The sequence below is a fragment of the Stylophora pistillata genome, chromosome 7 (assembly GCF_964205215.1).
Source record: "Stylophora pistillata chromosome 7, jaStyPist1.2, whole genome shotgun sequence".
Classification (NCBI taxonomy): Eukaryota; Metazoa; Cnidaria; class Anthozoa; order Scleractinia; family Pocilloporidae; genus Stylophora; species Stylophora pistillata.
The window spans coordinates 4940048-4967437 of NC_142525.1; the positions used below are offsets into that span (position 1 = coordinate 4940048).

Below are 27390 nucleotides of genomic sequence, written 5' to 3' on the forward strand. Positions count from 1 at the left end.
TATTTCGTCGCACGGGCCACGCAGGTATGTCGAGCAACTGGCGCATTTGCCTACGTTGCTTTCTGCTTTCTGTGCGCGCCAAAGTCTAATCTTCGCTTTGTAGGAAAGTCGTTCACAATACGGCTTAAGTTCGTGGACGACCTCCAGCAAGCGCTTAGAGAAAGCTTAGCTGTGTTTCCGGTTAACTAATTAAAATCTGAATAAAAACTTATTAACGAGAACATCGTGGAAAGGAGAGATATTTTCGGGCAGTTACCGAAGGGGTTTGGAAAGAGTTTAATCTTTCAACTGCTGCCTAGAGTGTTGAAATTCTTGAGCTAGGAAGGCCACGGATTCTCTTCTAGTCCCTTGGTCATTGTCATTTCACCTCTTCCGTCGATTGTTGAAGACCAAGTTAAATACCTTTGATCATTGGGAATCGATCCGATGCTTCTTTCAATGGGAAAAACAAAACCAAAGACCAAGAAAGATTGGATGGAAAGGGCGGGTTTGCTTTATTGCAAATGTCAGCTTAATGGTACAGGGTCATCTACCCACATCTAATAAGCAAAAGTTTCCACGCTTTGCTTTTCTTTTTTCAAGCGAAGATGAAATTAGATTTTGGCACGCACAGAAAGTTGCGCAAGTACCAGTTGCTCGACATACCTGCGTGGCCCGTGCGACGAAATAACTTCACAGGATTGGCAAAGTTTCAGTCGCAGCAAATTATGCAAAAAATCTAGGAAGATCTGAGCTTTTATCTCGTTTAACGTTTAAAGCGACATACAAATGACTGCAACCATCGTGTCGTATACAAACCTCGAAAACTTTAAAACACGTTCTCTAGTGATACCTGCGAAAGTATTCAGTATAATTTCCGGTAAGATTTTCGCAGACAATCTGATCGATTTCTCTTACATTGTGTAAAAAAAAGACCCCTTTTTTCAAGGACCTGTCACATCCACAGTTTTTAATCAAACCATATAAAACCATATATCACTGAAAAGCTAATGAATCACAGATTTCAGTTTTTTCAATTATTTCTGCACACAGTTTATTTGTAACCTGATACCAGTAAAATATTGTTACCCCATACTGTGCACAACCCACATGTACTCTAGAAAAGAAATCTTGATATGGAATGCAGCTAGCTCTGACTTGTTTTTATAACTATATAGTATATAGGCTAATCATGGGGATGAGCATAGAGTTTTAAAAAATATAAAAAACTTTGGTTCCAGCCTCCAGTTAAAGTAAAGCAAAATTTTTGGGGTGAATTTCCACCACAATTTTCTTTGTAACTTTTGACAAAGTAAAGCTACAGAAAAACCCTTTGCTCATCCCCAGATACTCTTTAAAAGCAATAAACATTGAAAATTTCAAGTCAGTAAGTTAAATCCTCTATGAGATATGTTTTCTAGAATGCGCAAAATGCACATTTTGAGAAAAGTGCGATTAAAGTTTAAAAGCTAAAACGAAGATTGGCTGCACAAATTTGCATGGCTATAAACTATCAAATATCATAGCAAATGTTTCTTTCAGTCACTTAGAAGCCTCCAGGTTCATAGGTATCACCATCAGCCTCCCGTAGGGCATCTTCTCTGCGTGTGCGCCTCATTTGCTCTCCTTGCCGGCGCTTCTTTTCTTTAGCAGAGGTCTGAAGGTCCGATTTTCTCAATCGCCTCTTGTCCTTTTCTTCTGAGGCCTTCTGAGTGTACTCCCCTGCTGGAATTGCCAGTCTCTGCATTATTCTTGCTCTGCTGGCAGCTCCACTATGAAAATGGCACACAGTAGAAGCAACTGCACATCTAATGACCTTGGCACCATGATGCTTGTGTTTTGGGCAGCGTGCCCACACCAGTCCGTTGATGCATTCATTGCGATTTTGGGTGGCGCCACGCACACACCTTTGGAGCAGCTTAGTTTCACTAAGTGTGATGAATGTTGGCTTCAGCAGTTCAAAGAACACTTCAGGCAAACAGTCACCTGCTTCATAAGTATTTGTTCCAGTAACACAATCTTGTTGCCACTTACACCAGGAATCCTCACCAACAGGGCAGAAGCGATGTTGTTTAGCAGCATCTTGTGACTGGACACTGTGATGGAGGATGGCAATGATATTTTTCTTCATGGTGTAAACAGCAACATCAACCTCTCTTTCTGTTAGGTTTGCTTTAGTTAGGGTGTTTTGTCTAATGGCTAGACCATAGTACTTCTGAAGGCGTTTAATGCGGCTCTCAGTCAGTCGGCCCCGTCCTCCAATGGGTTTGCCATCTGCAAGTTTACCTTTGGTTCTTGCTTTAAGATTAAGCATTCCACCTCAGTCCTTCTCGACCGAGGTGGTTTTGGTGGATGGAATCTAATGCTGACCTATCATCGACAGGGCTGAATAACGTCTGCGCATGTGCGACATGTCATTACAACAAGATCAAAATTTCGGCGCGAACGTGATGCTTTCCTGTTCAGTTGAATAACGACTGACAAGAAAAGAACAGAAAATCTTCCATTATCTTTGCACCTAAACACAAACATCTCCTTTTCATGCTTTTGAAAATGAAAATTTGAACAATCCGAAGTTTTTCCCCAAAGAACTATGAGAAAACTTGACGTTAACGCGGTAAATATTCTGAGCTTTGGAGACGCCTTTGGATTCAACCGCCACGACGGGTTCTTCGTTTCGATTTACACTCGTTTGCTTCGTTTGAGAAAGAAATGATGTTTGGGAGACATTGTTGGCAACATGAGAGTTTGGAAAAGTGTCGCCAGAGGTGAGTATTACGGTCTTAGTTTGTTTTGTAATCAAAACGGCACCTTTCTTGCGCCAGTCGTAAGTTAATAGGGAGTTTAAGCAAATCACTCCGGCTGGCGCTGCTACGGCTACCGGAAGTAAAATTGTCCAGAAACGAGTCATTGCGCATGTCAATGGTTCCCCATCCAGCCAAAAATCCTTCTACGCGAGTGGGAAGGTTTCGGCGTAGTATGTGGTAGGTGAACTTATGTCGCTTCTTTCTTCGCTTTATACATTCTCCTGAGCAATTTTAACTATTGAAATACACTTAACGTCTTTAAAAATAGCTTATCAGAAATATTTATTAAGCGTGCTGTCGCTTACCGAGTAAATCTGCCTTTATTTTTGCCGCCGGGTTTGTCGAAGGATCGAAGCAGTGTGCACATGGAGAACGCAGCGAACGCAAGGAGAAATGCGTAGGTAGAAAGGCTAACTTTTCCTTTTCAAACCTCAAGACTACTTGAAATTCAAATGGCTGAAGCCGAGGAATGACGAGGGTTCTGAGGGACCGTGTAGAAGCTTTGCTTTGTTGTTTATAAGCTCCAAACTGGCAATTTTACAACACGTAAGCTTAAATATTTTAATTCACTCATTCACTGTGCACAGGATCGCTTACAATTTATTTTTCCAAACGTTAGAATCAATCGTCCCTTTAAACGAAGTCATTTTGAGTTTTTAGACGTGCAAAAACTACCGCGAAGACGCTTAATTTATTAGTTTGAAACTTCTCAGCCGTACTAGGTTTGAAGTTCGCGTTGCTTAAAATTGAATTTTTGCGTGCTACAGCGACGTACTCTCCCCAAGCCTCGTCAACCCCCGATAGCCGTAGCAGCGCCAGCCGTGGTGATTTGCTTAAACTCCCTAATATTTATGTGAATACAACGCTCTGTGGTGTCGTGAAACATGAATGGCCAGCACCTGCATGCACTCGTAAGCTGACTCGCAAAACTTAAAGCTAAAAAAAATGCTACGTGTCGTTGTTGGCTACGTGTACCTATACCCCTGTACAGTACTTTTTTTTACTAAGTTTGCTTACCTTACTCGATCGATAAATTCCATTATTTGAATGAGACACATGTCACTGTTCCTAAATTATGAGGTATGTTGTTAATTGCCTTAAACCATAAAAGCAATTCAATAACTATGTTTTAAATAGTAATGAAGTGGAGGATGATGTGGAGGGTGTGTTTAATCAGAGAATCATTTTATTTTAGATTTACGTGACGATCATACTTGCAGGTGCCCTTTTGTTGCAGTGCCTCCACGGAGTTATTTTCTTTTAATTAGTTAATACATTGCACAAACAAATTACATATGTTATACTACAGAAATAGTAAGTTTGTGGGAAGTCGTTTACCTGAAGATGTCAATTTCCTTATTTTGTAGTGTTTTGTCAAGTTGACTGGCCATGCTTTGTGAAGCACTCTCCTAAGAAAATTCATACCAAAACATTACCATGTCACTTATTATGACAATTTTTATAATTAGAAATTGATTCTTATAATATTATTTTATGTTCATGTACCTGTCTGCCATCAGATGATTGAGTACTGGTTGGAGAAGATGTAGATGCCTTAGTGTGTCTCTGAAAAGTAAGGAGCAGATACAACAACAACCTTTATTTATTTATTCTAATTTCTAATAACTATTTTAACAAATTGAACATGCCCACAGGTAGCTAGCTAATCTAGGTGGGTCATGTCTTAACTAAGAAAAAAAGTTGGTATACAAGTTTACAGACATCAGGAAATTAATTAGAGAGAATAAGTATACAGGTTTACAGAAATCAGGAAGTTAAATTAAAAGAGTAGGTATAAAAACAAAGATACTACAAAAATAGTACAATTAAGGCTCTACTTGTTATTCTAGAAATACATTAAAAACCTTAAGAAAATTTGACCTTTTGAATGATGTTTCGTATGTCGAGATAGCAGTCTTCAGAAGACAGAATGTTGAAAAGTACTCTTTTAATTTTTCTCTTAAAGTCATTTTTTGGGAGATTCCTTAATGTAAGAGGCATCTCGTTCCAAATTTTTATTCCAATTCTAGAAAACAAGTTCAATTGAATAGAGAGCCTAGAGCTTTGTGTGTAGAAGTTGTGCAAAGCAGAGGATCGGGTATTATATGGGTGAATATAAGAAATGTCTTGAAACAGGTCTCGAATACTTCTAGGCGTGTTTTTGTGTCTAATATCAAACATCAGGTTAGCTGTGAGCTCATAATAAGAAAATTGTAGCAGTAAAATAACAGCATCGGAAAATAGAGGAATTGCATGCTGATTACGGTCAGAAAAATAGATAAAACGTAGTGCTCGTTTTTGCAGCTTTAGAAGCTTATCAAGATATGATCTACATGCCTGGCCCCAAACTATTAGCCCATAGCTCAGATAAAGTCTTCAATAAATCTATCGTGTTAACACGCTGTTTTCACTAAGTGTACAACCTTTAAACATCAGTGTACAAAAGTGTGTGTGCTGGTCAATGAACGAGGGAACTAGCGTGAAGATTTATTTCTACCGTTTTCAGTTTGGCGCTACCTTTTCACCAAAAACCGGGCGCTATACGAAACGTTTTAAAATCGCCGCCATTTTTTCGAAGTTTGTTATGGTGCCCAGGCTATTGGCGCTAACGCGAGCCAAGAGATCTCGCACATGTGCAGACGTTATTAAGTCCTGTTCATATCATCATAAAAAGCTCGCATTATATCTACCCCCCTTCTCTTAGGCGAAGAGAGGAGAAGGTGAGAACCGAAATTTTGGACTTCGGGCAGGGCCTAGCAACAATTTGACGATTCGATGGCCCGGTAAATATTATGTTCAAGTATCAATGTGTTCAAAAAGTATTGTGTAATAGAAGATTTTGCGTCAAATCGAAGTGTTTTCAGAATTTTCAATATAATGCTGCGCAATTTCTGGCCATGAAGGCAAGTAAACAAAGATCTAAGCATGATAAATTTTACTGCGTGGGCTTTGTACACTTAAGAAATTCGTACGTTTTATGCTTATAACAGCAAATCAAAATTCTTTTGAATAAATCAATCCCGAATTATTTCTTGGCCATTTTAGTCTTGCCTCCTATTGATAGATTTCATAGAACTTGAGATGTCCTCACTCACGGACAAATTTGCATATTCCCTTTTGAAATATGATCCAAATGCCCATTTGCACACTTGCGAAACTATTTTGCAGTTTTTATCTTCTTGATTTTTTAATTATTATCATCATCCTTATTTGCCTTATTTTAACAATTAAAAAATAGTTAATTACAGCGATAACAGTTAGAAGGCAAGGAGACCCAAGAAGCCACCAGGCTTATGGGAGAGCCACCTCACTTAGAATAATAAATTAAGTAAAGAAAAAGTGCTGCGAATGTGTGGCTTGGCCAATTCAGTGATCATTTAGGTAAAAACTCTTGCTATTTCGTTTTAAAGCTGAGAAAGTTTGACAAACAAGTGACTGAAATACAGAGACAGTTCCAAATTTTAGGACCTTGGTAGAGAATTGTAAGCTGCTTGACATTTGTACAGCACAAATGTGTTCGATAATTACTGGCTGTTCTGGTACAATAGTTGTGAATTTGGCTATTCCTTACGAAAAGATCGGGAAGCAATGGGGGCAATAAGTTAAATTTGAAATAAAACATAAATTTGGCGCTTTCAAACATATTGACTTGGAAAATATCTAAAATTCCTAGTTTGGAGAATAAAGGGGCAGAGTGGTCTTGATAGTCTGAGTTGGTGATAGCCCGCACAGCTTGCTTTTGCAAATAATAAATTTTATTAAAGTTAGATACGTATGTGGATGACCAGACGGAGTTGCAATAGACGATATAAGGATAAACTAAGGTGTAATACAAAGTGAGTTTGGTTGCAGAGGATAGGGGAAAACAAGACCTAAATAAAATACCTATTGATTTAGAAATTTGTTAAAACGTAATATGCACCTGTGGCTTTTTTCATCGGAAATTAGTTCTTTGATTAGTCTTCTTTCACTGGAGCTTGTTTTTTGGAAAAGATGATTTTTAAAAATTTACTGTGCAATATGTTTGCTTTCTTGGTTTCTCCCAAATTTTGACTTTTCATAGGCACGTGTTACACGTAAGTGTCAATGGGTTAATTTCATTTCACCGATTAGAGGATTGAGCCCTCTTTAAAGACTTTCGACAACATTTCTACCAAAGGTAACTAGTCAATTTTTCTTTTCATCCATTTTTTATTGTTCACAGAATGACATATCATTTATTATTGTCTCACTGAACTGATATTTCTGTATTCGGCCCTAGCCTAGAGTCGCTCTCACTGTCTGTTCCTTTCACTATCTTACAAGCTTGAATATAGCTACTTTAACCTATCATAGAGCTCTATTTTACTATTTTAACTATTTAATATATGTGCTATCTCCCTTGGTGTATTTAACTTCCACCCATCTGTAACTGCTTTGTGGTAGTAGCCAACTCGAAAGCTTGGCTCCTTTGGCTACTACACACTCTTTCCACTGCTTTGTGTAAATCCATGTATAGTCAGAACTCTATTCTTTTTTTTTTTTTTATTTCTACTTTTTTTCTTTCTCGTTGTTGTATTATTAGTAGAATAAGTGTGAATAAAGAATGATGATGTCGACTGTAGATAATAACAAATAGCACTGTATGTCATTTTTTAGTCGTGAAACCTCACGATACCCATTTGGAAAGTTGTAAAATCTATGTTTAAAACTGAAAGTATATTATTTGAATTAAAGGCCATTTCCAACCTTGATGCAACGCATGCCGCGACCTACTTCCTGTAACACCTAAAACCTCCTGTAATCAGTCAATTTTTTTACTGTATATACATTCACCACTCGTCATTTTACACTTTCCTTGCAGGTTTTTTAATTTATTGTGTATATAATTGGAAATTGTACCTTTCGAGGTGGATAGTTTTGAACAATAATGTTAAATCAGGCCAACTCTTGCGAGATCTGAAACTATAAGCTTTTCCTATTGATGGATTTCTTATTCTGTACTTCAGGTATTGATAAAGTTGGTTGATGAAGTAATACATTATCTTAAAACACAAGGAATGAGTGGGTAAGTTGTACATTCTCACTGATGTTACCTATAACTTGTGTCAGTGCACGATCATGTACCTTATTCATAGTTACTAGTGACTATTTTCTTTTTTATTAGAGGTGAAAGTTAAGTTGCTAAGAAACATGTTGTATCTGTACATGATTGGAATTGAAATTATTATTGCAAGAAAAAATTAAATTAAGCAGGTCTAGCTGTAGGAGTCTTGAGTCTTAAAATACTTAGCCCAAGATTTTTGCGTACAATGAGGAAATGTTCACAATTATTTTTAAAGGAGCACTCTTATGAAACCGCCCTATAATTTGAAAACCTGAAAAATTCAGTTATTTCATTATAATATGAATTTTTAGCAATTAATAAAGCCTTTTCAATAATAATTTTAGTTGAAAGTCAATTCTAGGGCGAGAAATTACGATTTGAAAACTGTTCCGCCATCAGTTTTTGTAATCACAGCCAACTTACCCTCGGTCAGTGGTCACTCCCATTGTGACGTAGATTACTCAAAGCACCTCGTGAAATTTAGTGAAAAAGTCTTAATCTTAGTGTTATAGAAAGCAATATATGCGATCAAAATACTTTTTTCAAAAACTAGCCACGAGCGCGGCACGTCAAATGAGTAATCTATATCACGGTCCCTCCTATTGTGACGTAGATTACTCAAAACACTTTTATATTTATACAGAAACCTCATGAAATTTAGTGAAATAGTCTTAGTCTTGTAAAAAGCAATATAGATGATCGAAATACTGTTTTTGAAAATAAGCCACGAGCACGGCGCTTTAAATGAGTAATCTCCAAACTCATGCCAGTCTTCTTAAGCCTGCGAAGTGATTACGAAAATTAATGGCGGAACAGTTTTCAAATCATAATTTCTTCCCCTAGAATTGACTTTTAACTAAACTTGTTATTGAAAAGGCTTTATTGATTGCTAAAAATTCATATTATAATGAAATAACTGAATTTTTCGGGTTTTCAAATTATAGGGCGGTTTCATAAGAGTGCTCCTTTAAATATGGAAATTTTTGTCTAACAGTAGATGTCCTTTTGCCCCTGTAAAAAAATGCCAAGTTAAAATATGCTTAACACATTGACACCTGAACCGCCCGAACCTTGCGATCGCCTCGCACGAGAATGCTTTCCCCATACCTCCCCTACTAAGTAGAGTTTTGTCCCCAAACTTCCTCTACAGTTTGGAGATCAATACGCCAATCACAATCCGTTGTTTACGCATATATTTTGTCGACTTTAGGGGTGATAGAGGGGCATTATTCTATGCGTCTTCTCTAAATGATCAAATTTGAAAATATGGCGTCCACGCAGCCGACCCTCAAAATTTTCAGGGCGGATTTTTCGTTTATTAGCAATCGAGTTAGACCTTGTGGAATTCAGATTGTAAAGTAACAATGCTGTAGAATACTCTGCATGGAAAAGAATGGATATTCAGGTCTTAAAGGTGACAGAATAAGCTCTCAAGTCAACGACACTACAATTCTCTAAGGCGATGTGAATTGTGGGCCAAAACGAAATCCCAGGTTCACTAGACCCCAGGGACCTCGGGTATAGACGAGCAGCTCTGGGAAATCACAGGCAGCGGAGTGGCATGCATGAGAATGAGCCTCCCTGCACTCTGAGGCACTTGTGCAAACGAAGGGGGCAAAGGACCTGGGGAATAGACGCGCAAATCCGGGAAATCATGGGCGCCGGAGTGGCATGCGTGAGAATGAGCCCCCCTGCACTGTGAGGCACCTGTGTAAACAAGGGGTGGAGGCTTGTTCTCACGCATGCCATGCAGTGGGGCTCATTTGCAGGCATGCCACTCAAGCGCCCCTGATTTCCTGGAGTTGCACGTCTATTCCCCAGGTCCCTTGGGTCTAGTGAACATGGCCACGTAAAGTGAAAACCGAACTTTCGGACTTCAAGCAGGGCTTAGCGACAATTTGAGGATTCGATGGCCCGGTAAATATTATGTTCAAGTAACAATGTGTTCAAAAAGTATAGTTTAATGGAAGATTTTGCCTCAAATCGAAGTTTTTTCAGAATTTTCAACATAACGTTGCACAATTTCTGGCCATGAAGGCAAGTAAACAATGATCTAAGCATGATGAATTTTACCGGGTGGCTTTGTACACGTAAGAAATTCATATGTTTTTTGCTTATAACAGTAAATCAAAAACTGTTTTGAATAAATCGGATGTCCCGAAATATTTCTTGGCCATTTTAGTCTTGCTTCCTATTGATAGATTCTATGGAACTTGAGATCTCTTCACTCAGGGACAAATTTGCATATCCCCTTTTGAAATATGATCCACATGCCCATTTTCACACATGCAAAAATATTTAGTGATTTTTATCTTTCATCTTGATGTTTGACTTAAAACGTAATATTCATCTATCGCTTTTTTCGCCGGAAATAAGTTCTTTAATTAGTCCTCTTTCACTGGAGCTTGTTTTTTGGAAAAGCTGATTTTTAAAAATTTACTTCACATTGTGTTTGCCCTCTTGGTTTCTCCAAAATTTTGACTTTTTGTCAACACTTGTTACACGTAAGTGTCAATGGGTTAATAAGTAAAAGGATTACATGCTTGTCCAACTGTGTAAATAGTCAGATTTGAAAAAGTCCTTTGATGGCTCAATTGGACTTGGCCTATTGCTTTGTCCAATTTGGGCTGTCCTCAGAATTTTTTTACATGTAAATAGTAAGTGGTTAGTCATCCCTAGTTTGTGGTTAATCATCATGGTAAATAACACTTCAAAAGAGAAATGTAATTGTTTGTCCCACAATGGGGTCACTTCAGATGTAGATCATGATTCTTCCACCAGGGTTTGACATCTCCGCTAGCTGAGTAGCCTGAGTCTAGTAAAAATTTGGTCGGGCTGGTATAAAACCATGTTTAATAGCTTGCTGGCTAGTAGATAAACATTTTATTAGTTTACTTGAAAACAAGTTTGAATTGTAATGATAATACCAACAAAGAAGGCACAAACCTTTCATCTTCTTGAGTCTTTTTTTGTCTTGTATGTCAATCGTAAACATCATTAGGTGCCAGACTCTGCACTTAATGGTCAATGTCTTCCCCAGTCTTCTCCCTACCAATGTTGCAATGCCTTGCACATCGCTTCACAAGATCGCCTGGCACAATCGCCTCGCATGATCGCTTCGCACTTGAAAATTTACTTAGCTTTTTCCTTAAATAGCATATTACAGTATGTTATCACAGTGAAAGAAAAAATGCCATTCTTTATCATTTTAAATGACCTTGCCAATAAGTTTAGAGGAAGGTTTGTGTGTTTGGGGTTGAAGTAAACCTCCAGGCAAATCGATCCGGGCTACCAAGTTGTGTTTCAGGCTAGTAAATTTTAGAAATTACCAGCCCAGTGGCTAGTAATGCAGGTAACCAGGTGTCGAACCCGGTTCCACTGCATATAGCTAGTCTTCTTTAGGCAATGAGGTCAATTAAGTACATGGATGAAACCCCATGGCTATGATTGGTGTATCTTTGGATCAGCTGTTGCACAGTTCTCCTGCTGTTGTGTTTTTTGATCATCAACATCCAGGCTTCTGTCTGTTCAGCAACTGTCCCTATTGATATTGTTAGGATGAAGTGGTATGTGAATTGCCTCTTTAATCCTGCTTGTGTAGAATTGGGGATCATGATCCATAGACTTTACTTTGTTCCAGAGCAGGTGTTAATCTTGTGTTGTGGGTATGCTGTGAAGCAGTGGAGGTCTGCATCTTAGGGAGTTCGATGTATTGGGTTGAGTAAGATAAAAAAACACAACAACAGGAGAGCCATGGCAGTGGACCACAGAGGGAACTTGATCTGAAGATGAACTAATCACAGGGGTAGAATTCCATTCAATTTCAGCTTGCACAACAGCATATAGGTGATGTGTACTCAATCTACCTCATCACCTGAAGAAGACAAGCTGTATGTAGTTAAAATGTTCTTATCCACATCCAAAGTGACTGCATTATGAGACAATGATCATTTTTGTCTTTTGAAGTACTGTAACATAATTATTTATTCACATAGATGAACCTTCCAAATGTTACACTTGCACATGTCTTTCATGAAGATCAATTTACACAAATTCATCTGCTAAACGAGCTGGTGGCATGAAACTATAAATAAAATTTGGCACTAAGTTAAATTGATTGTGGTTAAAAAGACTTTTTTGAAATAAAGAACAAAGTTTGTTTGAATTAAAATCATTGTGTAAATTTATTTAACCACAATTTTGTTCACATATTAAATTTTGCTGTAAGTGTTATTGCAGCGTATCAAGCTTTAATCGGCCATACTGTCGCAACTTCCTCACTCACCTACAAAATTTTGTGTGACATTTGTCGAAAATTTAGACAGTACTTCCATTCAGCCTCAAATCTTCAGTCAAACAAAAACTAGAAAGTAAATCAGTTCTTGAAGATATCATTTAACTCTGTGTAGCTCACTTCTGTTCACTATTTTTACCAGAAAAAAGTGAATTTCAGGTTCATCGTTCACGTTTTTCACATTCATGCTGTTTTGAAAGCACATGGATTGAAATGTCAAAATATTGTTTTGACTCTGAGTTTATTTCTTGGCAGTAAGTTAGCTTGTGCAAGTCCTTTGCATTTAACAATATCAAAGCAATCTTCTACATTTCAGTGGGAAGTTGTACTCAGAATTTTTTGTCGGAAAATTTCATCTCAGTCTCTCTTGGGAGAAATGAATTCTGTCAACTTGATTAGTGCTTTTCAACTTAAGATTATGGCCTAATCTTTCATTCTTGTGGGCTTTTCACTGCCTCTTTGTAATCAGCTGTGAGCTTTTATGAAGGAAAACACCACTTAACCCTTTTGCTCCCAAGATCTCATTAGTAATTCTCCTTACTGTTTGTCATACAATTCTTATGATGTTTCTTTGGAGAATTTGGAATCTGATCAACTAATAATTCCCTAATTGATATTTTTTCTTTTTTCTCATCACTTGTCTTCTTGATATTGTATTGGCATTGTAAGGAGAAATTCTCTTTTGGTCACTTGTGAGAGTGAATAGGTTAAATCTCTAATTCTGTTTTGGGTAAAAAAAATGCCCTTGGCTCTGATTGGTCAGCTCATAAACACCAGTTTGTTTTTAGACAATAACAATTATGGGGAAACTTAGACGCATCTGGGTCATGAGTGGCTACAGTTACTTAATCAGCTCTTTTGAAAGCTCTGTAGTTAATAGTTTTTTTCATGTAATCCTCAGGACAAGTAATCCTATCAGTTTCGACAAGCAATTCCGCTGCCATATTTTCGGATGGGCACTCGGGGCAACGCTTATACCACACATATTTAAGAAGGTGAATGATAAAGTCAAGGAAGACTACACACAGGTTGTGGAAACCCATGGAATAGATGTTCAGGGCCCACAATCTCCCCTCAAGAGGTGGCCTGCTGATTTCCATTGGAAGTTTGATTATAAAAACATCAACGGAAATAGAGAGGCCAGCCGTGATGGCAAATCCGATCATTCTCTCCTTAATTACAATGTTTCTAACCATGTGGACTTTGCCAGGCTGTATGTTGGGCAGCATGCAGCAGAGGACATTACCTTCAACGGAGATAGTGATCCAAGGCCCCTGTTGTGTGTGATTGCACATGGTCCTTTCTTCTCTGCCGCTGCACGCAGAGCAGCTAGATACCTTATGGATGCACGGGATGATTGGGCGCACTTTCTTTACAGTAAATGGAATTTGGAAAAGTTTAATAGATGTTTCAAAGAGTTGGAACAACTGGTTGTGGAAATGGACCTGTGTTCTGAAGTTCAAAAGAAGCTTGTTGGTCAAATAGATATGTGGCAAACAATAGGTAATATTTTGGTATGTTTATATATTGACAGAAGGTATTGTTTATGCCTTTTCTCCCTTATAAATTATATGAACAACCCAAATATGCTGCCTTGCCTGAGCTATGTTTACTGGGAAAATTTATAACCAATCAACAATTGGAGTAAATGGCTATGGGCAAAATCCCATAGCCGCATTTATTTAAAATTACTGTTCAGTCAAATCCTTGATACAAAGTTTGGCCCAGTAAAGGTGAGGGCACTGAAAACGCCAAAAATTACATTATAATGAGCTGAAAATGAGGAGTGGCTGGGACAAGGGGAGGAGGAGGGATGAAAAACCACGTCTTTAACCACCATCAAGATGGAACGGAGTGACGCTCACATGGGAGCCTGGTCACTTGGCAAGCACAAGTATCCTAAAGGGTATTGGGTATAATCCAAATAAATGCCACCCCAAGTCCCAGGCCCCCAAAGGAAATAAAAAGTACACAACGGGGAGAAGAAGCATAAAAATTCTATTTGCAAGCAAATATTTCCTTTATGCCTTTTCTCCCTTATAAATTATATGAACAACCCAAATATGCTGCCTTGCCTGAGCTATGTTTACTGGGAAAATTTATAACCAATCAACAATTGGAGTAAATGGCTATGGGCAAAATCCCATAGCCGCATTTATTTAAAATTACTGTTCAATCAAATCCTTGATACAAAGTTTGGCCCAGTAAAGGTGAGGGCACTGAAAACGCCAAAGCATGTGACCGCACACATGCCGCCCCACCCCAGGCAAGCGCAGCACAGAAGCAAGAGCCGCCCATGCAAGCTAATGCTCGGAATCACAATAGTCAACCATTATGCTGTTGAATAGACTATCTGAAGGTAAGCGAGTAAGTGCCCACCCCAAGCAAGGGCCACCCATGCGAGCTACTGCCCTGGATCAACATTAGGATAAGAAAAGACAAGTATAATGAGACTTAGACCTAAGGCAAGAGCCGCCCATGCTAGCTAATGCCCCAGATCAACAGTGGGATACTAAACTATATTTGGAATAAGGCTCAAACGCCTCACTTAACGTCCTCGGTGTATTTGAGACAATGCCGACCCCAGGCAAGAGCCGCCCATGCTAGCTAATGCCCCAGATCAACAGTAGGATACTAAACAAAATATGTGAAAGAAGGCTTAAACGCCTCACTTAACTTCTTCGATGCATTTGACACAATGCCAACCCAAGGCAAGAGCTGCCCATGCTAGCTAATGCCCCATATCAACAATGGATAGTTCTTGTGTACTTTTTATTTCCTTTGGGGGCCTGGGACTTGGGGTGGCATTTATTTGGATTATACCCAATACCCTTTAGGATACTTGTGCTTGCCAAGTGACCAGGCTCCCATGTGAGCGTCACTCCGTTCCATCTTGATGGTGGTTAAAGACGTGGTTTTTCATCGTGGTTTTTCATCGTGGTTTTTCATCGTGGTTTTTCATTCGAGGTGAGTTTTATTAATTTCATCCCTTAAAACAGTTTCCTCTTTGACGATTTGTCTTTAGAAGTCCCGAACTTTCTGTGGTTTGGTCTATTTCTTACATTTTGCTTGCACATGTGCTTGGTCGAATTCACAGCTTTCTTCGTTTCGACTTTCTTTCTTTGGTTTTAGGGCTAGCTCACCTCCCACAGTTCTTATTTTAGGCCATTCGTTTGTTCGAAGGCTGAGTTCAGACCTTAGATCCAATTTTGATGCCCGTGCTGCCGAGCATTTTAATCTTTTGGGCGACGCCGTGATTCACTTGCATGGCGTGGGCGGTCGTACTGTGAAGAAACTTCGCCTTTACGACCTTGGTGTTGTTTCTGCCCTAAAACCCGACGTCATCATTCTTGAAATAGGCACTAATGATCTTGGTGCTAACCGTCCCGAGGTCGTCGGTTCAGGGATCGATGATTTGGTTCAATTGCTGCTCCAATCGTACTCTGTACGAGTCATCGGTATTTGCGAGGTGATACCTCGTGTTCGAGCGCCGTTCTTTAACACGGCGGCAACGATCCTCAACCAATATCTCACCGATGTTCTAGAGCCTTGTCCCAACGTTTTTTCCTGGCGCCATAAGGGCTTTAGTAATCCCACCGTCAGTCCTTACTTGTCCGATAGCGTTCACTTAAACCCTCAAGGCCAATATTCTTTCTATCGAAGCTATCGGGGAGCTATCTTGAAGGCCCTTCGCTCGCTTTGATTTCTCACCTTGCGGCTTTCTTTTTCTGGTATTGTTTTATAAGGCCCTGGTGCTGAATTTTATTAATCTTGATTTTCGGCCCTTGTTGGAAACAATTTTTGTAATTTTAAGCCCTTGTTACTCTGGTTTGTTTAATTTTAATTTATTTGGGCCCGTGTTGCTCATGTTTCATTCCCCTTGGAGCGCTGGTTGCTCTTGTTTGTTTTCCTTTTGAATTAGAGCCATTGTTGCTCTGGTTTTCTTTTAGTTGAGGCCCTTGTTGCTCCTGTTATTTTGAAGTAGAGCCATTGTTGCTCTGGGTTTATTTATTTCAGGCCCTTGTTGCTCATCCTTATTTTGAATTATTGCCATTGTTGCATTGGTTTTATTTGCTTTGGGGCCCTTGTGGCTCCTGTTTAATTTGAATTTGAGCCCTTGTTGCTCTGGTTTTATTTTACTTGGGGCCCTTGTTTCTCCTGTTTATTTTGATTTAGAGCCCTTGTTGCTCTGGTTTTTATTTGGGGCCCTTGTTGCTCTTGTTTATCTTGCATTAGCCCCCTTGTTACTCTGGTTTTATTTTACTGGGGCCCTTGTTGCTCCTGTTTATTTTGATGTAGAGCCCTTGTTGCTCTGGTTTTATTTGGGGCCCTTGTTGCTCCTGTTTATTTTGAATTAGAGCCCTTGTTGCTCTGTTTTTATTTGGGGCCCTTGTTGCTCCTGTTTATTTTGATTTAGAGCCCTTGTTGCTCTTGTTTATCTTGAATTAGCCCCCTTGTTACTCTGGTTATATTTTACTTGGGGCCCTTGTTGCTCCTGTTTGTTTAGAATTAGAGCCCTTGTTGCTCTGGATTTTATTTGGGGCCCTTGTTGCTCCTGTTTAGTTTGATTTAGAGCCCTTGTTGCTCTTGTTTATCTTGAATTAGCCCCCTTGTTACTCTGGTTATATTTTACTTGGAGCCCTTGTTGCTCCTGTTTATTTTGATTTAGAGCCCTTGTTGCTGGAACAACTGGTTGTGGAAATGGACCTGTGTTCTGAAGTTCAAAAGAAGCTTGTTGGTCAAATAGATATGTGGCAAACAATAGGTAATATTTTGTTATGTTTATATATTGACAGAAGATATTGTTTATGTACACCATGTTTCAGAGGTCAAGGAGGGGGTGGTGCATTGTGGACTGTCATGATTTATGGCAGATTGTGGAATTAGTTCTGTGTCTAAATTCTGATGTTTTCACATAACAATCGAGAAATTATAGAGAAATTAAATTTTTCAACACTCATTTACATGTAGTAAATTTGTCATGGCTCAGCTGGGCAGGTTATTGTCTGACATATTGATAGCATTACTCAAAAACTGATAATCCTGTTTAGTGCACTTTCCATCCAGATTTTGGGCTCTAAATAAAGAACTTAATTTTTGGTATATGGAGGCAGACCGATTAGTTCATTTGTATATCATGATACCTTGTGATACCATTTGTTGTGTTTCATTTCATGTGGGGCAAAATGCTGTATAATTGTCGTTTAATGTCAGCATGAGTTGTATGTGTACCGTATACTCCTTATTTACTCAGACTGCCTGGTTCTCTTTGGATTTCTACAGGAACACGTCTCCAGTTTGATTTTGTTAACCCTGCAGATCTACAAACGATTCGCGAGGATATTAAGTCACTTCAACATGGGCTGCAAAAGTTTACTACTGAACAGGAAAACACCTTGGAGAGACGCCTGGATGATTTAGAAGGTGCTGTGAATTAGTCTAATAGGACTTATGTATGGTGGCCGAGAACTGCCATTAAAAATATTCAAATTTATAGGAATTATTTTTGTTATTTTTTTTTAATTTCGATTTATTTCTCATTTTTCTTTTTAAAATAAAAACAAGTGAAAGTAAAATGTAAAATAGAAATAAAATTAAACTAAAGATAAATGAAATCAAATCAAATTTAAATACTACCCGGCCGAGCGCTGCCACTAGTTTTTTTTTTTGTTGTTTTTCGCGGTCGGAAAAAAAAATTTGTTCGTGGCCTAACGCTGCCACATGGCCGAGGGCTGCCAAACAAACCCAAAATGCACTATCATCAAAAAGTTCATGAGAAGCAATTTCTGGGTCGAATAATTCATACCCATGTCCTTGTATGTCTAGCTGCATGAGTTTTTTGTCTGACTTTTCATAAGAAAAATGGGTTAGACATTGAGCCTCCTGACCCATAACATCTGTTTCCTCGACCCAACAATCACCAGTATTGTTTAAGTACTTGGTAAACTGTCCATCAATAATCTCCTTCGCAGTCACAAATTCTCCTTTATCATCTTCACAGTAGTAGATCTTTCTATACCTTAGACCACTCCAAATGCATTAATTTATGCGTTGTATCTCCTGCATCACGCTTCTTCCCTCTTTTCGCAGTCACTTTCTCTTTTAAGTTTTCCACGCGGCATTCGCCATACTAGAATCTTGAAAGGCATCCTGCAAAGAATTCTGGGTTTGTTTGGCAGCCCTCGGCCATGTGGCAGCGTTCGACCACGAACATTTTTTTTTTTTTTTTCTGAAAGCGAAAAAAAAAAAAAAAAAAAACTAGTGGCAGCGCTCGGCCGGGTAGTATTTAATTTTGATTTGATTTCATTTATCTTTGGTTTAATTCTATTTCTATTTTACATTTTACTTTCACTTGCTTTTATTTTAAAAAGAAAAATGAGAAATAAATCGAAATTTAAAAAAAAATAACAAAAATAATTCCTATAAATTTGAATATTTTTAATGGCAGTTCTCGGCCACCATACTTATGCGCGATGACGTCAAAACAATTTCTCGCAGCGTCAAACCGAGGCTTGGTGGTGATCGCTTCGCGTGTTTTGTTGGTGTTTAGAGAACTAATCAATTCCCCTCGTCTCTTGTTTTCACTCTTTGTCCGAAATGCCTCAATGGTGTAATGCCTAGGGCTGTATAACCTCTTCAGACATGAAAATCAAAAAGTCCTGGCATCGCTTACCGCAGGAGAACAAAGAACTGCTTTCGAAATGGCTTGCAAAAATTCGGCGAACAAACACGCCAGTTAATGAGCACTCGAGGCTATGTGGCGACCACTTTGAAGCCGACTGTTTTAGGAAAATCCCGGGTTCCTTGCTTGTCAACTTGAAACCAGGGTCAATTCCCTCAAAGTTTTGCTTTGTGCAAGAAAAAACACCGAGGAAACCTCCATCAGAGCGAAAATCGGTCGAACGAAAGCGGTCGACTTGGTACGTAAACACAGCGTCGGACGATTTGCCAGAAACATGTGATGGCTTTGAAAGTGACAGCATTGTCTGGATCAATAAGGTCCTTATCGAGAGCACTATTTATATAACTTTGAACTCTGAAAGGGACAGTTGATTTCTTTTAGTTTGATCATCCAACGTAAAGTATCGGTATGCCGGGGAAATAAGCTATTCACGTGTATTTACCTTTTGGCCAAGGATCGCTTCGTTCCGCTCAATTTCGCTCCTTTCCTGCGGGAAAGCCATCTCTTTAACGCAGGAATAGTCAGTTGACTAGGGATGATCACTCTTAAAGGAAGCTCCGTCGATATCATCCTCAGAAAGAGTGATTTAAGGCGAATTTCCAACAGCAATGTCCGATGTGACATATATTTTTCTCTGATAATTCCCGCGAAACCATCACCACCAATGTTGTCACTTTCAAAGCCATCACATGTTTCTGGCAGATTGTCCGAAGCTGTGTTTACGTACGAACTCGGCTGCTTTCGTTCTACCGATTTTCGCTCTGATGGAGGTTTCCTTGGTGTTTTTTTCTTGCACAAAGCAAAACTTTGTGGGAATACATCCTGGTTTAAAGTTGACAAGCAAGGAACCCGGGATTTTCCTAAAACAGTCGGCTTCAAAGTGGTCGCCACATAGCCTCGAGTGCTTGTTCGCCGAATTTTTGCAAGCCATTTCGAAAGCAGTTCTTTGTCCTCCTGCGGTAAGCAAAGCCAGGACTTTTTGATTTTCATGTCTGAAGAGGTTGTACAGCCCTAGGCACTACACAATTGAGGCATTTCGAACAAAAAGTGAAAAAAAACAGACAAGGGGAATTGATTCTTTCTCTAAACACCAACAAAACACGCGAAGCAATCACCACCAAGCCTCGGTTTGACGCTACGAGAAATTTTTTTGACGTCATCGCGCATAAGTGCTATTATGTAATGAAATGAAATGATCCTATTGTCATCTTAAGTATAGGTATGTTATTGGATGGCTGAACAGTTTTAAATTGTGAATGGCTATGAAAAGAATTTACAAAAAACAATAAATTTCTGCAAGCAGAGTTCCCGGCTAAGCATTTTTCATCTTGGACATTCCTTATTTGTGCATGAACAAAAACTGCATCTAGCCTCAACTGTATCTAGACTCAATTGCATCTAGACTCAACTGCATGTATCAATTGAACGTAAATTCTCTTGATTTACTTCATCAGCTTATGAATATGTATCTTTTCGGATTAAAATTTTTTGGGTGAACTCTTTATCATGGTGGTTTATTTACATTGTCAACTCAATGAGAAAACCAAATATTATTATTACTGTTTATGATGTATGAGCAGTTACTTGTAATTGCTGCTTTCTTGTTTTTAAATTTGATTTTTTTAGATCCAGGATACTGTTCTGTTTTTCTCATCCTCAGACTTTTTCTTTTTGTTGTAGCATATCAACAGAAGGTACAGGATGGTATTCGCCGTCTAGAAGGTGACTGTTTTTTTTTAGGAATGAAACAAACAAGTATCCTAATTCTTCCTTTGGTGACATCAAATGAAAAACAGTGAGAGGTCACATACCTTAAAAAAACTGGACATTTTAATTACTGAATCTTGAACTGATTTTAGTTTAAGCTTAGGGACTCCTCAATGCTTTTATGTGATAGATATGAACAAAGTAATTTTCTCCCCTGATGCAGGAAAAATTGATGCCATGGCTAGAACGAACGAATCAGATAAAAGACCATGGCAGGAAAGTCAAACAGTGGAGAGTACGTTTTCCACAATTTGTACGTTGATTATTCCTACTTAGTCCCTCATAGAGGGAAGTCTAACAGTGTCATCAAGATGAGCACAAGACTCCTTATTTGGGAAATCATCTATCTGTATCTGAGCACAAGCATGATTTCTGAAGCAACTTGTCTCTTTCAGGTAGCCATAAACGGCGAAGGACTGAGGTCACTAAACCAGGCAAGGTAGACCATCCGAGAACCCATCTAAAAGAACCACAACCTGTAGATGAGTTTCATCGTGAAGTATAGTAAGTACATAACTGAAGGCTTTATTGAAAGAGGGTTTTTTTCGACAGTTGTACGCTAAAATTCAGTAACGTATGATGGACGATCCTCGCAGTAGATAGCGCTATTTGAGCAATAGCGAAATTCAGACCTGAAAAAAATCAGGCCTGTACGGGACTCGAACCACTGACCTCTGCGATACTAGTGCAGCGCTCTGATTTTTTTACAGGCCTGATTTTTTTCAGGTCTGAATTTCGCTATTGCTCAAATAGCGCTATCTACTGCGAGGATCGTCCATCATACGTATCAAATACCGCAGTTCAAAATATATGATTTTCATATATTTATTCTATCTCAAAATTCAGTAAGACAAGATGTGATAAAAATTCGCCACGAACATTTGCTACTGTTCGCTGCGTTTAGTCAAGTAAGCTCCTTACATTTGCTCTACTTCGCTGTCGGTCATGAAATGTAGGCAATTCAAAGCAGAACGGTGCGAATGAATTCTTCTGAAGCCTGTAAGGATAGATTTGTCTACGATGTCTTTGTAGTCAATGTTCATAGAAACGAGTACAACTCTGACAAAGTTGATCCCGTATTTTTGTTACCTAGCGACTGCTGATCTGGTTCCATTCGCAAGACTTCCGGTAGTCCAATTAGCTGGTTATAACCTTGGGGATGATGATGCTCAAGCAATCGCCAAAGTTCTGAAACAGAATAGACTGCTGAAAATTTTGGACTTGTCTGATAACTGCATTGGCGACTTAGGTGCTGTTGCTCTAGCAGCGAGTTTAAAGGGGAAAACATTTTTGCAAAAGGTGGATCTGTCCAGAAATAAGATATATGAACCTGGGATAGTCGCTCTTAGGCAGGCTTTTCAAGATATTAAAGGCCTTAACAATAAATCGATCAGTTTGGAGTATAATTACTTTGTCTGAAATGGTGATAATGCGCTGCCCGAGAATGTTAAAGGACATTCATCACAGAAAGACTACAAAGGCTGCAAAATCGGGCAGCTCGCATCCTAATGTCCGCGAGCTATGATAGTAATTTGGATGACTTGTTCCGGGCGCTACGGTGGCGATTAAGAGGGCGTAGAAGAATACTTAAGTGTTATGTAGATGCATATAGGCATATAGCGGGTTTTTAAGTCAATATTGAGTCGCGTTCTCAGGGCAGGTGAACGACAGGTGATAATTGTTATGCATTTTGCTTTGGTTGGAAAATGTCCTCTAGTTTTAACATCCGTTGTACGTAGTTTCTAATGATTAAGACACTTTTTACGCTTTTGTTTTCTCTGAAATACAATCACTTTTCATGAATAAACTCGACCAAAGGCCTAGTTAGCTAAGAAGATTTATCATTGAACTAATTAATGTTACCTTTTCATTAGTCAAATTTCATGATTTTTATGTCAGCTAATTCATATTTATTATCTGAATAAAGTTCAGCCTTGTTCACCGTCCAAAAAATCGATGGACCTAGATTTTCGGCGTATTAGTCTAGTATTATGTGTTAAGCCTACTTGTAGCTACTGTTATGAAGCTGAATTCTTGTTATTTTATTAATTAAAAGCAGTTTTACAATTAAATATATTGTTTTCTATGTCCTATTGTTTCACTCAGGTGCATGTTTGCCTTATAGTTGCTACGGGTAGGTATTTTATCACAAAAGTACCAGTTTTAATTGCAACATTTTACGAATATCGAAACTAGAACTCTGACTTTTTTCTGTATGTATCATTCAAAAATGCACGTGTAGCTGTTACTTTTTTAGATATATCAACAAAGTTGAAATGGTAAATTGGCCACCGCAACGATTACAAGAGCTGACGTTTCGAGCGCCAGCCCTTCGTCGGAGCGAATAGAGGAATTGTGGGTTGTGTGTGCTTTTGAAGGCAGAAAATGGAGCTACATTATTGGTGAGAACATGGCAACGAGAAAAACACGAATAAATTAGTGGAATGAAAAGCGTTCGTTGATACCTGTGGGATTTAGACTGCCGGTTTGAAAGATGAGCTTTAGTTCAAAAGTTTTACGGCTTTCCGTGCTACCTAAGTGTAAGGAAAGACCGCAGATTGCCATATGTTTCTTAGAATGATTAGGTAAATTAAAATGTCTGGCGGCTGGTTTCGATGTGTCCCTGGCACTCCTTTCTACGTCGCGAAGGTGTTCTCGGAATCGGTCACCTAGTCTTCTGCCTGTTTCGCCGATGTATATCTTTTTGCAATAAGTGCAAGTTATGCAATAGGTTACATTGGCGGAGTTGAACGCGAGGTGATCGGTGATCTTAATAGATCGTTTGGGTCCTGATATTTTCTCAGTGTTGTGCATGGAAGGACACGTTTTGCATCGTGCACGAGTGCATTTAAAAGTGCCTGGTTGGTCATTAGACTGAAAAGAACTTCTGACCAAAAAATTGCCTATGTTTTTGTCGCGTTTGAATGAAATGAGCGGAGGCTGCGAAAAGATAGTGCTTGTCTCTGGATCGTTTTGAAGTAGTTTAAAGTTTTTAAGAATGATGGATTTAACTGAGTGGTTGTGAGGGTGAAACGTGAGAGTGAATGAAATGCGGTCGGCATCTTCCTTTTGTGACGTTTTTAGTGCTCAGTGAATGCCGATCAATAAGTTGGGCGCGGTGGTAACCCGCTTGAACGACAGAAACAGGGTAACCACGTTTATCGAAAAACTGGCACATTGACTCTGATTTGTGGTGGAAATCAGCTGACTTACATCTCTTTCATCAACAAGAAGAAAGGTTGGTCTGAAACTGGGCCTTTTTAATACAAATGTGGGTCAAATTTTTACATTTAAAATCATACTTTTCCTGCAAAAACACTACTTGGCAACATGTAAATTTTTCTGATCACCAAATATCGAGGGTGCCTATGTGAGGGCTGGTTTAAGGTCCTTTTGTAGGCTCGTTAAAAATTAAATTGTGATCTCGAAATTTCTATCGTGTGACAGTTTCTGAGGGCGAAGGCCGACTCCAATGTCATGCATAAAAATCAACAACCAAATTCTAACTGCGTTAGTATAAATCTACCAGCCGTCTAAAACTGAACAAGACAGCCTCTTAGACATAAAGATCTTCTTCCAGAATGACAGCCTCGTGGTTTTACTATATTTTGTTTACAACTATCCAATGTTTCAAGCTATTTACTTAACTTTGTATCACGGAAAAGAGAGTGATTAACCTAGCCAATCATTCTGATTGGCCGTTGTGATTACTTCAGTTTTGATTTTACTACACTTGATCGAAATGCGCTCTATCTGCATTAAAGTCTGCCATCTTAAACTTGAACTTCTGAGGCCCACTCAGGCTAATGGGTTTTCATTCGAAAATACATACTCTGAAGTGTGATTGAGTGGTATTCCTGAGCCAAAAAGTTCATATGGTAATGTGTATCTATTTGACCTTATCGCCAGAAAACATCGCAATCTACATCGGAAGTGACTACATCGTGAGATAAACTACTTAAAGGTTTCCTAAACCCCTTTGTAAAACACGGTCAGGTAAAAATATTTCGCCTTTTCACGCATCACGAATATTAACCAAAACTCTTTCACGTTCACGCGAATCACGTTGAATTCCCATTTCACTTTTTTAGTCTTGACCAGTATTATTAGTTGTTCAAGAACCAGTGATGATCTATTTTGCGACTTTTATCAATTCTTATGAAGTCCACCTCCTGACAACATCTAACTACAGCCGTTCGAGATGAATACGTTCAATTTAAAAGCAATAAAATAGCCGGAAATTCATCACGCAAAACAAAATGGTTCACGAATCACGTTTAATTTAGCTCTTAATTCATGGGTCACATTTAAAAGAGAATATTCGTCCACGTGAAAATGAAAATATCTTTCCATCTTTAATCACGAATCACGAATAAATAATAAATTCAAATCACGATTCACGAGAAAAAAAAAAAACTCCCAACTGACGCTTCACGTAAAAAGTATATGGGACCCTCCTACTTCATATTACAGCCTATCAACCACAATCACTTATCGTAACATTTTTTCAGCTTTATTTCCTTTCTATCGATGACAAACTGTCCTCCATTTTATAGGCTGATAGTTTCGAAAGAAACTGTTTGGGGCTGCGTCCGTGGGAGTAACGAAATAATTTGGATATATCAACAAAGTTGAAATGGTAAATTGGCCACCGTAATGATTACAAAAGCTGACGTTTCGAGCGTTAGCCCTTCGTCGGAGCGAATGACGAAGGGCTAACGCTCGAAACGTCAGCTTTTGTAATCATTACGGTGGCCAATTTACCATTTCAACTTTGTTGATATATCCAAATTACTCCATTTTATAGGTTGCACGATAGTTTTTTTAAATTAGTGTCGGGTGTTTCCACCATTCCTCACGAGCTGTGGACATCGTCGAATGCTTTGAGCGAGGACAAACCAGAAGCACTGAACACCAAATCAAATCTAAAAGCTCGATCATTACAAGAATAGCATGGTGGCAAACTAGCAGACTGTGAACCCTACAAAGGTAGACTTGTAATTCATTGATAAGCGTTGATAACTTAGAGGCTTGAATCAGCAACTTTGTTAGGAATAAAACTCTCGTAACAGAGATAAGGTAATCTGCACAGGTTTTTAAGGCTTTCGTGTCTTTGCAGTAAATGGTTTGAACCCGGGGGTAACATGTGAAGGTGTAGTCTGATCGTCCGGGTGAGTGTAGTCCTGAGAAGAACTGTTGTCGGTGGTAGTGACTGACGTTTCGACAACCTGTGCGGAAGTCATCATCAGAGTCAAGTGAATGATTGTTGTCAGTAGAATGTTCTTATTCCAGTTCGTGTGAAATGATCGGTTGGTTTTGCCGTGATGTTATTGGCTGTAAGACTCAAGTGACGTAAGTCGGTCGTGATTGGTCAGACCAATCACGACCGACTTATCGTGATTGGTCAGACCAATCACGACCGACTTACCCTATTCCAGATTCTACCGACTACTATTTGTTACATTGTATATAGTCGTTATGATTTCATTGATTATCGTCTGTTCAATAAATCATTTTAAATCAACTGTCGAGTTCAAATTATATACTTGTACCAATAGTTTATGTGATTGGCGAAGCTTGGAGTATCCGCGGCCTCCGAATAAGTATTCGCATTCACACCCTAGAGTCTTGGAGGTACAATTGCATATAACATGTTCCTCTTTTTACCTCTAAATTTCTCAATAAATTTATAACTAAACTTTATTATTCGCAGGCTTAAATGGCTTTTTTACCCCAGCGATACCTATCAAAAAAATGAGATGGTGAGTTAAGAAGTGAGAATTTGTTTTGTCCCTATGTACCAAAATAGATCATTGCAGCATGGACGATACACCGAGTCCAGAGCAAGCTCACTATGGTGCTCTCTGTATCACAGTGGTAGGGCGTCGGAGAGTGGAATCTCAAGGTCTGGGGCTTCATTCCCCATTAGGGCCTTTGACGGTCTCTCCTTTGCATGCTCTTTACAAGACTAATAACATCGTTTTTCAGTCAAGTTCTCGTTTTGGTACCTGAATAGTTTCAGACTTTATCCATTGTTACATGTTCATATTGGGTTTAAATTTGCTTTTTTTAAGTGCAAGAAGAGCTTAAATTAATTTTTTGAGTGGCTGGAGGGCGTGGGGTGGGGGTAGGGTGGTACTCAACAAAGGGGGTTGCGTACATCCAAGCCCCCCATCCCCCTTCTTCTCATTAAGCTCCACCCTTAGCTGAGGCTGTTCTTTGGAGGCTCTTTCCTCTTCGTCCTTTTCCTCTCTGGACATGCGCACACCATATTCAAAGAATGCTAAACAAGGGCTTACCAATCATTTCAAAGATTTATCGTTGCAAAGAATCATAACAATCAACTTACCTTATCTCGTAAAAGATTAGCGAATATACACCACAAACAAGTCTGCGGCTCCGTCATTTTCTGCGCGATAAGAGAATAATGACCACCATTCTCAGCGATATAAGAAGTGCTCTTTGTTTTGTTATTTTGCGTTCGATGAGATACATCATGAGAATTTTTAGCAGTGGATATTCCACTCGATGGCTCTACCTCTCCACTGTTTCTAGGCCAAGTTTCAATTTAGACTGTTGGTTTTTGTGGAGGAAGGAAAACCGGAGGACCTGGCGAAGAACCCTTGGAGCAAGGACGAGAATCAAGAACAAACTCAACCCACATGTGAAAATCTCAAAATGAAATTCATTGAAAAATGACCTTGCTAGAAGCTGTAAATTGTAAACAGATTGATTGTGTTGCACAACAACTTTCGATTTCACTGTTGAAATAACT

At 38.9% G+C, this 27390-nt stretch overlaps 2 protein-coding genes across 8 annotated transcripts; one reads left to right on the top strand and one right to left on the bottom strand.

Annotated features, from left to right (window-relative positions):
• Positions 1 to 934: 934 nt before the first annotated feature.
• On the bottom strand, positions 935 to 6854 carry LOC111344108 (uncharacterized). Its single transcript, XM_022951310.2, has 4 exons — positions 4293 to 6854; positions 4125 to 4195; positions 3804 to 3854; positions 935 to 2456 (listed from the first exon to the last, which is right to left on the bottom strand). The coding sequence occupies exon 4, from the start codon at positions 2291 to 2293 to the stop codon at positions 1526 to 1528; it is 768 nt and encodes a 255-aa protein (XP_022807045.2). The 5' UTR covers positions 2294 to 2456; positions 3804 to 3854; positions 4125 to 4195; positions 4293 to 6854; the 3' UTR covers positions 935 to 1525.
• Positions 2920 to 22703, top strand: LOC111344106 (uncharacterized). Of its 7 annotated transcripts, XM_088727062.1 has the most exons (10): positions 2925 to 2963; positions 4307 to 4359; positions 7775 to 7833; positions 13068 to 13669; positions 16806 to 16931; positions 17450 to 17590; positions 20529 to 20570; positions 20779 to 20868; positions 21011 to 21119; positions 21709 to 22703. In XM_088727062.1, exons 3-10 carry the CDS (start codon positions 7826 to 7828, stop codon positions 21716 to 21718), a joined length of 1128 nt encoding a protein of 375 aa, XP_088583188.1. In that variant the 5' UTR covers positions 2925 to 2963; positions 4307 to 4359; positions 7775 to 7825; the 3' UTR covers positions 21719 to 22703. The 7 variants fall into 7 exon arrangements, 6 of the variants coding, with proteins under 6 accessions (XP_088583189.1, XP_088583188.1, XP_088583187.1 ...); XM_088727063.1 differs by lacking the exon at positions 4307 to 4359 and having other exon boundaries at positions 2920 to 2963; XR_015989392.1 differs by lacking the exons at positions 2925 to 2963; positions 4307 to 4359; positions 21709 to 22703 and adding exons at positions 6850 to 6945; positions 21466 to 21702 and having other exon boundaries at positions 21011 to 21189.
• The last annotated feature ends 4687 nt before the right edge of the window (positions 22704 to 27390 follow it).